The 13832-nt window shown below is 37.1% G+C and overlaps 1 protein-coding gene across 1 annotated transcript in view; it reads right to left on the reverse strand.

The window, feature by feature from the left end:
• Positions 1-12872: 12872 nt before the first annotated feature.
• The window catches only part of SNAP91 (synaptosome associated protein 91), a 148147-nt gene continuing 147187 nt past the window's right edge, over positions 12873-13832 (reverse strand). The window contains exon 29 of the mRNA XM_055087690.1: positions 12873-12965. Within this exon, the coding sequence (XP_054943665.1) occupies positions 12873-12965 (93 nt within the window). The remainder of the gene's footprint in view (positions 12966-13832) is intronic.

The following is a 13832-nucleotide window of genomic DNA, read 5'->3' on the forward strand; positions in this document are numbered from 1 at the left end:
TGTAATGAGAATTTTAATATCAGAATATTGTAGCATGGCATAGGAATCAGACATTTGCCATGTTCCCTACTGGTTTGGGTATTTCTGATAAAAATGCCTTCAAACTGAGGAGTGCCAGGGTCCTGTAGTTATGCCTCATCCTCTGCTCTGCTGTGTAAATATTTTTTAACATCTTTATTGGAGTATAATTGCTTTACAATGGTGTGTTAGTTTCTGCTTTATAACAAAGTGAATCAGTTATACATATACATATGTCCCCATATCTCTTCCCTCTTGCATCTCCCTCCCACCCTCCCTATCCCACCCCTCTAGGTGGTCACAAAGCACCGAGCTGATCTCCCTGTGCTAAGCGGCTGCTCCCCACTAGCTGTCTATTTTACGTTTGGTAGTGTACATATGTCCATGTTACTCTCTCACTTCGTCCCAGCTTCCCCTTCCCCCATGCCATGTAAATATTTAATCAGATAATCTCTGCTTCAAAACTTGCCTCTGAAGTCTTTCGTTTCAGTAATATTTTAAAATTTCCAATAACATGTTAAAATTCATTCACTTTTCTCAAGCTCTGGGGACAAGTAGTCTGCTTAGAATGTCTACTTTAATCCAGATTGCAGTCACTGTGACCATATGACCCATTATTGTCTTCCAGTGTGGTTTTACCAAACTGAGACAATATGATCACATTTTAATCTATATTTGTAAATGTTTTACTAGTAGTAAAGCTTACATTCATGCTTTTGAAATCCTCTGTGTATGCATTCATATACTGAAATGTGTATAGTATATACTCTCACACATGTGGCACAGATAAGAGCGAAACTCTGGAAACTGTTCACACAAGTGAACACAGGTGAGTTTGGAAAGTTCCTTTAGCCTTTTGCTCAGCATGACTACTACTCATTTTTTTTCACTCGTCTCTGTATTTTACATTCAACTTCATCAGTGATTTGTAATATACCATACGATTATCATCTCATTTACCCAGAATTTCCTTTGCTGGTAAGTACAAGTATCCAAAATATAACAAAAATATTAAGCCCCAAATGTTATCCTCTGATAACCAAAATGGATGATAATGAAATTACTTTTACTCTGGAAAGAATCTTAACAAGTTTGGTTATCTCATTTCCTAAACTATACTTGAAAGCAGCTGTCAAGGCAAGTCTAGATCAGTCCCCAAAAGTGACAGCCTGAGAGAGAAGATGCAGACAAACTACTAAACTACTAAACAACAACAACAAAAACCAGTTATTAAAAACTACAAAATTACAGTTGTTTAGAGCTATTGAGTTTTGGTGCTAGTAGCTATGCGACCCATACTAGCTTGTGAAAGCCTACCAATGTATGTTATGTTCACAATGCTGGCTGAATAATTGATATAAAATTTAGTTATGTTCAGTATGAGTTTTGTAAGGTGTTATAGAACATTTTTCATAAAAAAGCTTAACATACATTTTTTAAAGCTTTGTTAAAAGAAGAGAAACATCAGTGGTCTACAGAATCGACTTGCTTCTGTACCAAATGAAATTCTAATCTCGAAAGTCAAGAAAGAAATCTTTCCCAGATGTTTTCTTATACCCCCACATCCTTAACCATTAAAATATTTGTGATTTTGACTGTTAATGAGTGTCTTGAAAGTTGAGAATTAGCCATACAGCTGCACCCAGGTTATGCAAACACATCACACAGGTACAGCGACTCTGGTGTACTGGAGAAAATTCAGGACGTGAAATACAATAGCTTTAATTGTCTAATCCTAGTAGACTGCCCTGAGTGAAGTAAATGGTCACCAAATATAATATGCTGATAATTGTAATTAGTATTATAAAATGATAGAAATTACCTCCTATAATTGAAAGAAAGATTGGAAGTTCCTAAGGGCAGAGATCAGCAGTCAATCATCCCTGAAGAACTAGTGTGAGTGTGAGTGTGTGCTGGTGTACGTTTTGGGAGGATTGGGGTGTTGCAACTCTTGTTCTCTGAAACTGTCAATTTCCCCTTCCCACCACTATGTTACTCTTAAACCTCCAGCTTCCTGGGGTTTAGCCAACAACACAAGGTTTTTCAAAGAACTGCCTATTAAGGAACTACTCTCTTCTCAGCTAGATAAGCCCTCCAGGGGCTTTCCAAGAGTAATCCTTAGATGACTGAGGCTTCTGGAAAATGAGAAGTCCCTTTCTGTTCTAAGCACGTTCCATTCTTCTCCTCTTAATTGACAGGAGTAAAAACTGCAATTTTTGCGTTCCTTAGGATTTAAACTACAGCTACTGACCCAGATACCAGATCACAAAACAACATCGATCTCAGCGTATAGGAGAAAAGAACAGACTAGTATACAGTACAGAGATCTGAGAGGACACATTCATTTTTTTCCCTCAAAACTCCTTTAAGTCGATCAGTTGTTGGAAAAAATTGCAGCTAACAATATTAGAAGATGCACCTTTTAAACTTTTCACCAGTTTTTCTTTACAATACCTACAAAAGTGCCATTTAATTCTCTTTTTCTTTTAAAAATCAGAGTGGGCTTGGTGCCAAGATTCTCCTGCCAAACAAAACTACCACTTTATCAAGCAACTGCCTAAAGATAAAAGCGTGTTATTTCTAAGACAGAACCAAATTTAGTATTCTGCCACTGTACTTGGAACATTTACTTTAAAAGGCTCTCTTTGTGGCCTGGGAAAATAAGCAACACCATTGTACCCACCCAATGGGCAGTGGTGCCACTTCCCGTAGATGGTACGTGGCTGATGTGGCTCCATGGACAGATGTCCTAGGCACTCATTGGTCCAGCATCTTTCCTGCACATAGCCGCCAAATGAACGCTTGGTTTTTGGTGGAAGCCAATGTATCATAATGCCATAGGGACCACCTTTTTATGACTAGGAACTACAAGTCTCAATATTTAGACTAGATGAGACAAAATACTCTCCGTGGCTTTCCTATTTTGAAGACTTTAGAAATTTTCTCTTTTGCTGGAATTATCTATAACGTTCAAATAGAGCTACACCCTGTGAGTCCACCAGATTTATGATATTTCAGTGGTTTCCAAAGTCGGGTGCTCATCAGAATGACCTAGGGAATTATTTTAGAAAGATTGTTTCCAGGGCCCCACTGAGATCTACCTTGCAGCCCCTAAGAGTGAAGCCCAGAAATCTATATTTGATAAAGCTCTCCAAGGAATTATGATGTTCATAATTTAGCTTGATTTGGGAACCACCATGAAAACCTATCTTCCCTAAATTAATTGTTCCTCCAGCTCCTACACTTTCCTTCTGTGCAAAATTATGTTTGTCTTTTTCTCCCCAATAAAATGTTTTCTCAGTTTTACCTATCTTTATATTTTTTCCTGTAAACTATCTTAAGTACTTTGGTAAGGAAAGTGGTGGTAAAACTATCAGACACATAGATGGTATTCTTTTCAGTATTTTTATAAAGCAGAAACACATTTTAACAATAACATTGTCAAATTCTGTTTTATGATGGTAAGAAATGAGTCAAATTTACAAAACTCCTGAACATAGGCAATCATTTTACAATCAGGGACAAAATCCAATTTTACTTGTTTCCTGGAAATGAGATAATTTTTTCTTTTTTTATTCACGATCTGCTTTACACTGTAGGTTAGATCAAATCACTATAGTTCAATGAACATTTATTGAGTCCAATCTTAGGCACATAGGACACAGAGTTAAGTACTAGATTCTACCCTTCTTCAAAAACTTCATAATATAGTAAGGAAGTCAGACACATGTTTAAAAAATAGTGTGAAAAAGGTGAAGCAAGGACAAGGTGCTGAAGGAACACATTTGAGAAGGATCACCTCTATCGGGGTGGGCAGATGTGATGAAAAGAAAGGTTTCCTAGAGCAGGTGATATACCTCAGTTGGGTTTTGAAGGATGCGTTGAGGTTTGCCAGCCTATCAGTGGGAACTTGGGGGAGTGGAGGGCACCCACAGGAGACGAAACAGCCTGTGCAAAGGTACGGCAGTGTGACACTGTCCTGTGTGTTTAGGACGCAGTGTTGGGGGTTGCTGCCATGAGAGGCTAGCTCCTGCTAGTGGCGAGGAATGGCAAGAAATGAGCCTCCAAACTAGACTTCTAGCCTTGAATAGACGTTTGACTTGAATGCCACGCTAGAGAGCTTGGACTTCAACCTTTACATGCAGGTTTTGAGGTCAGGGAAAAGTCACGTCATCAGATGAGAATTCTGAAAGGGAAACCTGGCCAACCATGTAGGCTGAATTGGGGTGAGTTTGGGTGGGGATTAGACTAGAGGCAAAGAGCCCAGTAAAGAGCTACTGTCCTAAGAAAGTGGCCGCAGAAATGGCACGAGAGGGCAACTTGTAAGACATTCCGAGAGCAGAATGTTCAGTGTACTTAGTGGCTCATTGAATATAGGGGAGAAGAACTGAGCGTGTAATGTCACACCAACTTTCTGGTTTGGGAGACTAGGTAGACAGTGAGACCACCAACCTAGACAGAAATACCAGGCTTGAGGTAAACAGATAACGAGTTCACTCTTAGACATGTTTGTTAAACATTTTTTTAGAATATTTATCAATAAGTTTGATAACACCTAGACATAAAGAAAGCAACAAGTTATAAACATTATGTGGTTTTATAGTGAACTAACCCATTAGTTAACACATCACCAACTAGCCAGTTATGTAACTATAGTTTGTTCTGAACCCAATCAAACAGGAACACCTTTGTCTCTGTTCTAAACTAAATGTTCCTTTTAGTGTGGCTCTGAAGCCATATATATATATATTTTTTTTTTTTCCCTGTGAGAAGAGATAGATTTTTAAAAAATCTGGCCCCAAATTTACATCTAAAATATTACACACATGGTCACAACTGCATGTCCTGTTTTCAATAGAGTGCCAAAAGCTATGTGATCCAAAATAGCATGTGATTTAAAAAATAACTCCAAACTTCCTTGGCACAGATTTGTAAGTCACTTCAGGCTGTAAGTTTTAACTTCCTGTTTAGGTTTTACAAAGACAATTATTAATTACAAAATTAGTTGACTTACCCCAAAGATGTTCCCTACTCTGAAGAAGAGATGAACCACGGGCTGTTTGGGTATCTGGAGATGAATTTAGCATTAAAGAGTGGGTTAACAGCAGAGAACACGATCACTAAAAGAAGACTGTCTCCCCCTCCCCTTGTTGGAAGAGGGCCCTTCTAGGTCCTACTCACCTGTGGTCTGCTGTCTGCAGGCCTGGGTTCTGTCCTAGGCTACAGTCTCTTGCTGCTGTAGGCTTCTGTTCAAAATTACCTCCTTCCTCCAGTCCTCAGTGTTGCAACCTGCATATACTATGTCCATTCTGGATATTTTTACCTTCCATCTCTGTCAAATACTCATTAAATATTTCTCCTATTTAAAAAAAATCACTATTAAAGCGTATTTTTTAAAGACATCTGATCTCCAAGTAGAAACACCTTTGGCCAACGGCAACAATTCTATTATGGGCCCAAAGCATCTTTCATATCGGTATCTTTCATCTATGTTCTTAAAAAGTGTCATTAGACACTGGAAACTGTGCCCAAGAAGAGGCTCCAGGGAATCAAGTTGAAGTCGGTGGTAGATGTTGTTTGTACCCTGCTCAGATACCTCATCCTCCAGCTCTGTGTTGAATTGTGAGCTGTATTTATATGTGGAACAGGCACTTACGTTGATGAAACTTTAAAACACGTTTAGTACTTCTGGTGATTGTACTTTATTAAGGAATATTCCTATGATTGACTACTTTTTATACTTCCATCTTCTCCACCCTTTAGTGTTCTTACAATCATAGACAAAATGACAAAATCTATAGCAAAAACACCCAAAGTAATTCTAAAAGTAACAACAGTAGTATTTATTGGGCACTATCTCTGTGCCAAGCATTTTCCATGCATTATCTCATTGAAGAGTAAGTACACAGATAGAAATTTTCTCCTTTCCACGGACAAGAAAACAAATTTAGAGAACTTACGTAACTTGCCTAAGGTAACAGTGGGTGGTTGAGCAGGGATGCCCTTCCGTGGATCCTTCACAGAAGTCTACGCAGAGCTCCCATTCCTGTACATGTCTCAAAGTTGCTTAAAAAGTAATGTGGGGTTGGTGGAGGAGGGCATTTGTTCAGACACTGAACAAAACACATGGTGGTGGTAGGGTTATTCTGTTCACACACACAGCAAATGATGCAATCTGTAAACTAGTAAACGTTTTCTCTCTTTCAAAGAACATGAGAACAATTCTTTCAGATCTAAAGAAGTGGTTCTCCAAGTGTGGTCTGGGGACTCCTGAGGATCTGAGACCCTTTCGAAGGGTCTGTGAGGTTAAAGTTATTTTTATAACAATACTGTGAGGTAAAAACTGTTTTCATAATAATACTAGGATGCTCATTTTCTCACAATTGTGCTCATGGTGAAATTTCCCAGTGACTGCATGACATGGGATATGACAAGAGATTGAATGGAGAAGCAGATATAAGAATGTAGCTGTCTTCTGTTAAGTCTAACATTAAAGAGATTAAAGATAGCAAAACAATGCCACTCTTCTAAATTTTTTTTAATTGGAATTTTTCATAAAAATATTTTATTGATGTTAATATAGAATAGTTGTAATATTTTTAAAAATGAATTAAACAAAAATTTAAAATTTTCTCAGTTTTAATTTCTAACAGACATGACCCATATAAACAAAGCTTTTGGAGGTCCTCAGTAAATTTCAGGGAATTCCCTGGCAGTCCATTGGTTAGGACTCTGTGTTTCCACTGCCAGGGGCCCAGGTTTGATCCCTGATTAGGGAACTAAGATCCCACATGACGCGCGGTGCGGCGAAAGAAAAGTTCAAATTCAGTTCTGAGACAAAGAGTTTGAAAATCTCTGTTCTGCGATCAGATACAGAATACCTAATTATGGAATCAATTATAGCATGGATTCCGCTTTCAGAATTGTTTGACGAGGCATGTCATAAGTGGAAATGAACTTGGAAATTTAGTGCTGCGGCTCTGAGAGTTTAGCTAAGGTTAATGACCATATCACTAAGTCACGAAACCTTGCTCCCTCATACATTTCCACTCATACAGGAGACCCGAATGACGTATCCAGTAGTGAAATGTGCTGTCAGCAAGGCTATGAGAAACAGAAGTTTTCTTACAGTCCAAGAGGATGAATAACAAACTACCACAAAGCCTGTTGCCTCAAAAGTATAGACCAACGTGACTTTTCAACTAAGGCAACACACATTTTGAGTTTCATCAACTACTGCCATACAAGAAACACTGTCATTACTGCTACAAGACCATGCCCTTTTTCCACCTTCAAAAATTTGGAGATCTATTGTTAAAGGTGTATCTGTTTAGGAGGCAGACAGAGGGCTTTGCACATTTTATCTTTCCGTGAATCAAGTTCTCATGTATTTTTTTCACGTCCACTCCTTTCTTCCTCTTCTGAACCCCATGACTTCTCCCCAGAAGCCTTTGGTTTTTATTCTTTTTTTTTTTTTTTTTTTACCCTTTAACAATACCCTTTTATTCTCTTTTACCTCCTTTAAAAAATTATTTTACATATTTTAATTTTTGACACCAAGGAATACAAAGAAGGAACTAAAATGCCCATAACCCTACAATCCAGATACAATCCTTTTTTACATTTAAAAAACCAAAAGTAATACATGTATATAGATGAAAATGCAAACCATACAGGAAGATACAAAATGATAAGTGAAAACCGTCTATCCTTCCTTTTTTTTTTTTTTTTTTGCCGTGCTGTGCAGCAAATAGCATGAAAGACAGGGAACAAAGGAGACACTTTAGTACTGAGAGAACCACTTGTTGTAATCATTACACCATAAAGTAATTCAAACCTTCAACTCAAGATGGGTTTTCAATGGGTGTTAATGCTTCCATTGCAATGAGCTGGGAGAGCTATTCAAACTCTAGTAACATCTGACAATAACTGCACTATATGAGAGTTATTCTTTAGTCATCAGAAATACAACAGCCCAGCAGTATCCAAGTAAGTGAAAAGACCTCTAAGACATATACATAGTACTATATACAAAACAGATTAATTAATAAGGACCTACTGTATAGCACAGGGCACTCTGCTCAATACTCTGTAATGGCCTATACAGGAGAAGAATCTTAAAAAGAGTGCATATATGTGTATGTATAACTGATTCACTTTGCTGTACAGCAGAACACAACACTGTAAATCAACTATACTCCAATAAAAGTTAAAAAAAAAAGAACTAATGTACTGTGTTCATCCTTCAGACACACACCTACTGAAGTGCTAGCTGCTGAGGGTCTGAACAAGAGGAGATGTTTCCTGCCTTTGAGGTTCCCAAATGGCCAGGGCAGAAGCCACCTTCCCAGCCGATTATAACACAGTATGTTAAGTGCCATAAAGGCCGATGAAAGTTGGGCTCTGAGAAGAGGAGGATGGGGAGCCATGATGGACGAGTACGACTTAGCTGTACTCATGGGGTTGGGGGAGGGAATTAAGGCAGAGGGCCCTGTGTTGGCCAGCAAAGTGACCCCTTGTGTGAGCAGTGGTGTGGTCACACCCTGAATAGTGTGCTCACGTGGGTACGCACGCAGAGCCCAGGAGAGGCAGGAAAGGCATGCGCACCACGAGGAAGAACACCGCGGGTAAAATGCACCTGTGTCGAAAGTTCTCCAGAGAGATAAATCGTTTGAGCAGAGGACCTGATCCGGCATCTCATCTATAAGACAATTCCCCACCCAAGGACATCAAGAATCTCACCACAGCAAGGTTCCAGCATCCAATTTAAAAATAGTGCTGTTGTAGCTTCACCTATTAAGAATTTATACCACATGGGTCATTCAATGAAGGGAAAAAAGCATATTAAAAATGCAATATTAAGCTTAAAATTATTTACAATCTGAAACACATTTTTATTATAATATGCCTGCAAAGTAACATATGATCAAAATGTAATCTATAAAAATCACATTACATGATCAGATACTAGCTTCTGAAAGTTAGTTCTCAAGATACAAATCCTAGGTGACTAAGGGAAAGACAATTTTAGAAATAGAAACGTGCTTCTATCTGAGGAATACTTCTATTTGAGATTGGACTACTTTTTGAGACACTGTAACAATCTAGTTATAGGCATCAAGTCACCCAATTTTACTAAAATTGGCTAATCTAGACTTTGTGTCGAGTATCTGTGCATGCAAGTGTGTGAGTGCTGTAAACTATTACCTAAAATCATACAATTCTTCAACTTCCACAGAGAACTCTTGCAAAACTATTATAAGAATTTAACTGCATATTTTAAAAGAAAGTTCATCCTTTTCTTTTTTGGAATATGGAATTTCAGTGTATTTGGCAGTAGCCACGGAGTCCCAAGTTTAATGACAGCTGATTAAAATTGTTCTTTTTATCCTTGTTTTTACTTTATTGGAAAATAATCAAAACTATGTTGGCACGGACCGCATTTCTCATCCTAAATGTTTTCGCATTTGTAATATTTTGTATATGATATGTGTGTCATCTGAAACAGATTTTTCCCCTAAGAAATAATCAAAGAGAGAAAGATTATGTTTGCATTTTCTTTGTTCAAGGTGTTTATTGCATCTCAGAGGGCATACATGCACTGGGTTTTTAAACTGAAATACAAAGAAAAGCCATTTTGAAATTGGTTTTAGGTAATTTTTCCCCATTACAGTGTATGTTATCCCCACAGTAAATTCAGATACAACCACTTTTAAATGGTACCATACATCTATTGAATAATTTGAAAAAGAGGCAAACACCTTTCCAACCCAATATGCTTTAACGAAGAACTGCCAAGCCACTAGCAACACTGATCAACAGTGACCTCATTTATGCATCGAAATCTTAAGCCAAGCCATCAGCACAGACAATATGACAACAACTTAAAAATTAAAGAATACAATATGTACAGTAAAGGATACAATTCTCTGATTTAGTTTAAATTCTAATCACAATGGTACAACAAAACCTACTTTGAGCTCAATTGAGGGATGGAAGAACACTACTCTACAGAACACATAAAGAAATACTAAATTAACAGATGTACATAAAACCCACAAGAAAATAAAAATATTTGCAGTAATCTTTAAATTACAGTTATACCTTGGGGTGCCTTTATAATCACTTGAATAGCACATTTCTAATTGCATTTTCACGGACATGACGGAAATGGACCCTTCACTTTTCAGTGCATTGAATCAAAAATGAACAAATAGGTCAATTTAGATGCGAAACCTGTCAAATATAATTAAAATATATATTTTCATATAGCAGTGATTGAATATGGAATTCTTCCCATATCATTTTCATTCTTGATAAGGTAGCTTTGAGGAGAAATATTTGTTATGGACATTAACCTTTATATTTTTTTTAAATAAAAGTTCTTAACATATACAGTGCCACAAAAATAAACATTTGCCACAACAGCTGAAGTTCCTGTGATTGGAAAAGTGTACTCCACACCGAAAAAAGTTCTGTATATTTAAGAGTGTTTTCCTTACTATCTGATATCATCACACTATGTTTGTAACGTACATACAGAAGAAAAGAGAATTTATGGGGAGAGTTTAGGTTTGTCCAAAAGTTATATATACATTGAAACCTTCAAAGACACAGACACGTCTTTCCAAATGGCTCACCACACAACACCTGCATCATCCATCCATGGGTGAGGTCCAGAAAAGCACTAAAGGCATTAGAAACATCCATTCGTTGTTTACATCGTACAACACACAAAGAACCCATATATACTACAATTTTGAGAGTAGGGATAACAGCTAAGGTAGTACACATTCCTAATGTTCACTTTCACAGCTGTGCTACACATTTTGGAAGAGGAGTTATGTATAAGCATTGGGATTGGTACTGGTGGCTCCCTTTGAAACTCTGAGCATGTCTTATTTGAAGTGTCCAAACTCATTATTTTTTTTCCTATTCAGTCACAAAAATTGCAGCTGTAAAGATAAAAAGCACTCGAATTAGAAAACAATACTACGTACTCCTCAAAGATTTTACCTTCCTTGCAATTTTACTTCGCCGTTACAATGAAAATCTTTACACCAAAGGTTTTCGTGTTACCAAAGTCACATTTATATACTTTTCACAATTCTTTAAAACAAACTTAAAATTTCATCCAGGGGGGAAAAAAAAAACTTTCAATGTATAGCTTCATTTTTCGATAAGAAAATTCTATCGGCAAGATTTTGAAATTTGGATACTTAGAAACCTTAGCAAGACATTTAGTACCAATTAAGAACAGCTAACCTTAAAAAAAGGGCAGTGAAAAAAAGGGGGAAGGACAGGGACTCCCGGTTTTTTTTTTTTTTTGGTCCTTTTCAGTTATGGTTTTCAAGGAGCCACTAAACAGTTGCACAAGTGACAGAACAGAATAGAGGGGAGATATCCCTGGCGATTCAAAGCTTTCCCTCATGCCACCCCCCACTAGTCACCCTGGCTATCTCCGACGCGTCATCATCTCTGCCAGGAAAACTTTCCTGGGGTCTTCAGGCTTAGCCATGGGGGTAACTCTTCTTCATAACATAGTCTGTATCTGTCCCTCTTTTGACTGTGAATCTCTGAGGGCAGGGACTGTCTAAAGCATCTCTGTTTCAGGTCCTTATCAGAGTTCCTGCATAGACTGACAGCAATGTTACTGAATAAAAGGCGGATAAAAGGCTGCTCCCTGCAGTGTCCTTGGTCATTCCTGAAACTTCAGCTGCTAAGAAATAAGTGCTCATTGTCTTACTTATGCCTACATGATGCCTACCTCAGCCCAATCCAAACCAAAGTGGGACAGAAAAGTTGGGCACAAGGAGAATTACTTGGCTGAGATGCCAAGGCTTTAAAATGCTAAATTATTTATTAATTTTGTATGAAGAAAAAACTCCTAAGGCAGGAATGCACAAAAATCTTAGTAGGCATTTGAGAAAGTTTAAAAAAATATAGGTAGTAGATATACGACAAAAATAACACTGGATGGGGGTCCAAAACCTTCGACACTCTTACTGCTCTTCCAGTGTGACCTTGGGTAAATCACTTAATGCCAAGGAACAGTTTCTTTAGCTGTGAAATGGAGGCAAAAGTATCTGACTAGTTTATCTCGCAGGGTCTGACCTTCTACAGAGATGGTCAAAGAGTTAATGACTGGCAAGTACGAAAAATACCATGTAAATTAAAAGCATCATTACTACTGTTCATCCACATTCAGCAAGTACTTCTTGAGAACCTACCCACTGTGTTAGGTGCTGGGGTTGGGTTAGTAGTAAACCCTTTTCCTTCATCAGTTTTCTGCTGTAAGTCCACTATTAGTCATAATGTAATTTCATAAATTACATTAGAAATTTAAAACTAGAATGTTAGAAATTTAAAATTTTGCTTGAATGCAGGAATACAAGGATAATAATCTAAGCTTTATTTGATGAGGCCACATAAGAATAAGCAAAATAAAATTACAATTATTGTAGCCAAATATATTCTTAGACAATTTCTAAATGAAGTATTATAAATGTTACCTTTCTATAAATTCCAGTCATCATGGAATGAAGTGGTAATTTTCTAATTTATGTAGTAGCTTGGGCAACTTTTTGCTCTATCAGTATATTCTTTGTGCTTTCCATTGTAAGGACAATTTGGAGGTTTCTCTCCCTCTTAGTTTTATAAATTAAGATTAAAAAAATCATTGACAAAGATAGCTTTCAATATTGATTAAAAAGCATAAACATTCAAATTATTATTATATACACGTATTAAAAACACAGAGGTACAAATATTATACCTAATAAAATAGCTAAGCATAGCATAGGTCATTATTACAAGCCCACAGGAAAAGCTCAATATTAGATACCTTAAATTGTTTACAAGAAATCCTTGATGTTAAGATCCGCTAATGGGTCCTTTGCTGGAGGTTTCTTGGGACTCTGAGTGGCAGGTGTAGGGCTTGGAGAAAGCTAAGGGGGAAAAGCCAGCCCAAGATAGTGGAAACAGAAAGCAAACAGAGAGATAGATAAGCATTAGGCCGAGCACATACCACAGAAAACAAACATGCAGAAGATTAGATGGCTAAAAGTTTACAAAATCTACTTTGTTCTACTTAGTCACAGTGTTGTTTTAGATTTTGGATTTATAAAACACACTTCAAAGGATATTGGCTTTCTTGAAATTCTTTGACATCAAATTTAGCCAAAGTAAAATTTGAGGACTCTGGTAGAACAATATGGATATTAGTTAGGGAAGATGTGAAAAACTAGTCACATTAAAGCTATTATGAATATACAGTAAAAAAAAAAAAAAAACCCAAACAATTTCTCTATTCAAAGCATTTTACTTTGAGTTATTAGTACCACTAAACTAATAAAGGAATATAAATGACTTCTCTTAGAGTGAGAGTGAGTTTGAAGGAAAAATGGGCAGAAAACAGCTTGCAGAAAGTTACTTAAGAAATTATTTTAAAATATCAGCTAAATATACTAGGATTTCATGTAAAGTATTTTAAGTGAAAACCTGTCAAGTTTTGGGGCACTGTTAGTTTCAGATGAGCAAATAGTCTCCTTGTTATGAATGCCGCTAATTCCAATCCTGCCTATCCAGCTTGTAGAGAGGACTAATTATTACAGACGATAGAGAAGAATCATACTAAACTTGCAGCAAAAGCAACAAAAAATTTTCTTACCTTGTTTCTGTTTAGTGAATACCTAAATTATTTCATTGTGTGACAGACATAAGTTCCAGGAACAGGCTTTTGCAGGAATGTTAGGGTACAAGCCCTTGAAAAAGGTCATGGAATTTACACAGAGCAATAACTGACATGTATCCTT

The sequence above is a fragment of the Physeter macrocephalus genome, chromosome 11 (assembly GCF_002837175.3).
Source record: "Physeter macrocephalus isolate SW-GA chromosome 11, ASM283717v5, whole genome shotgun sequence".
In the NCBI taxonomy this organism is placed as follows: domain Eukaryota; kingdom Metazoa; phylum Chordata; class Mammalia; order Artiodactyla; family Physeteridae; genus Physeter; species Physeter macrocephalus.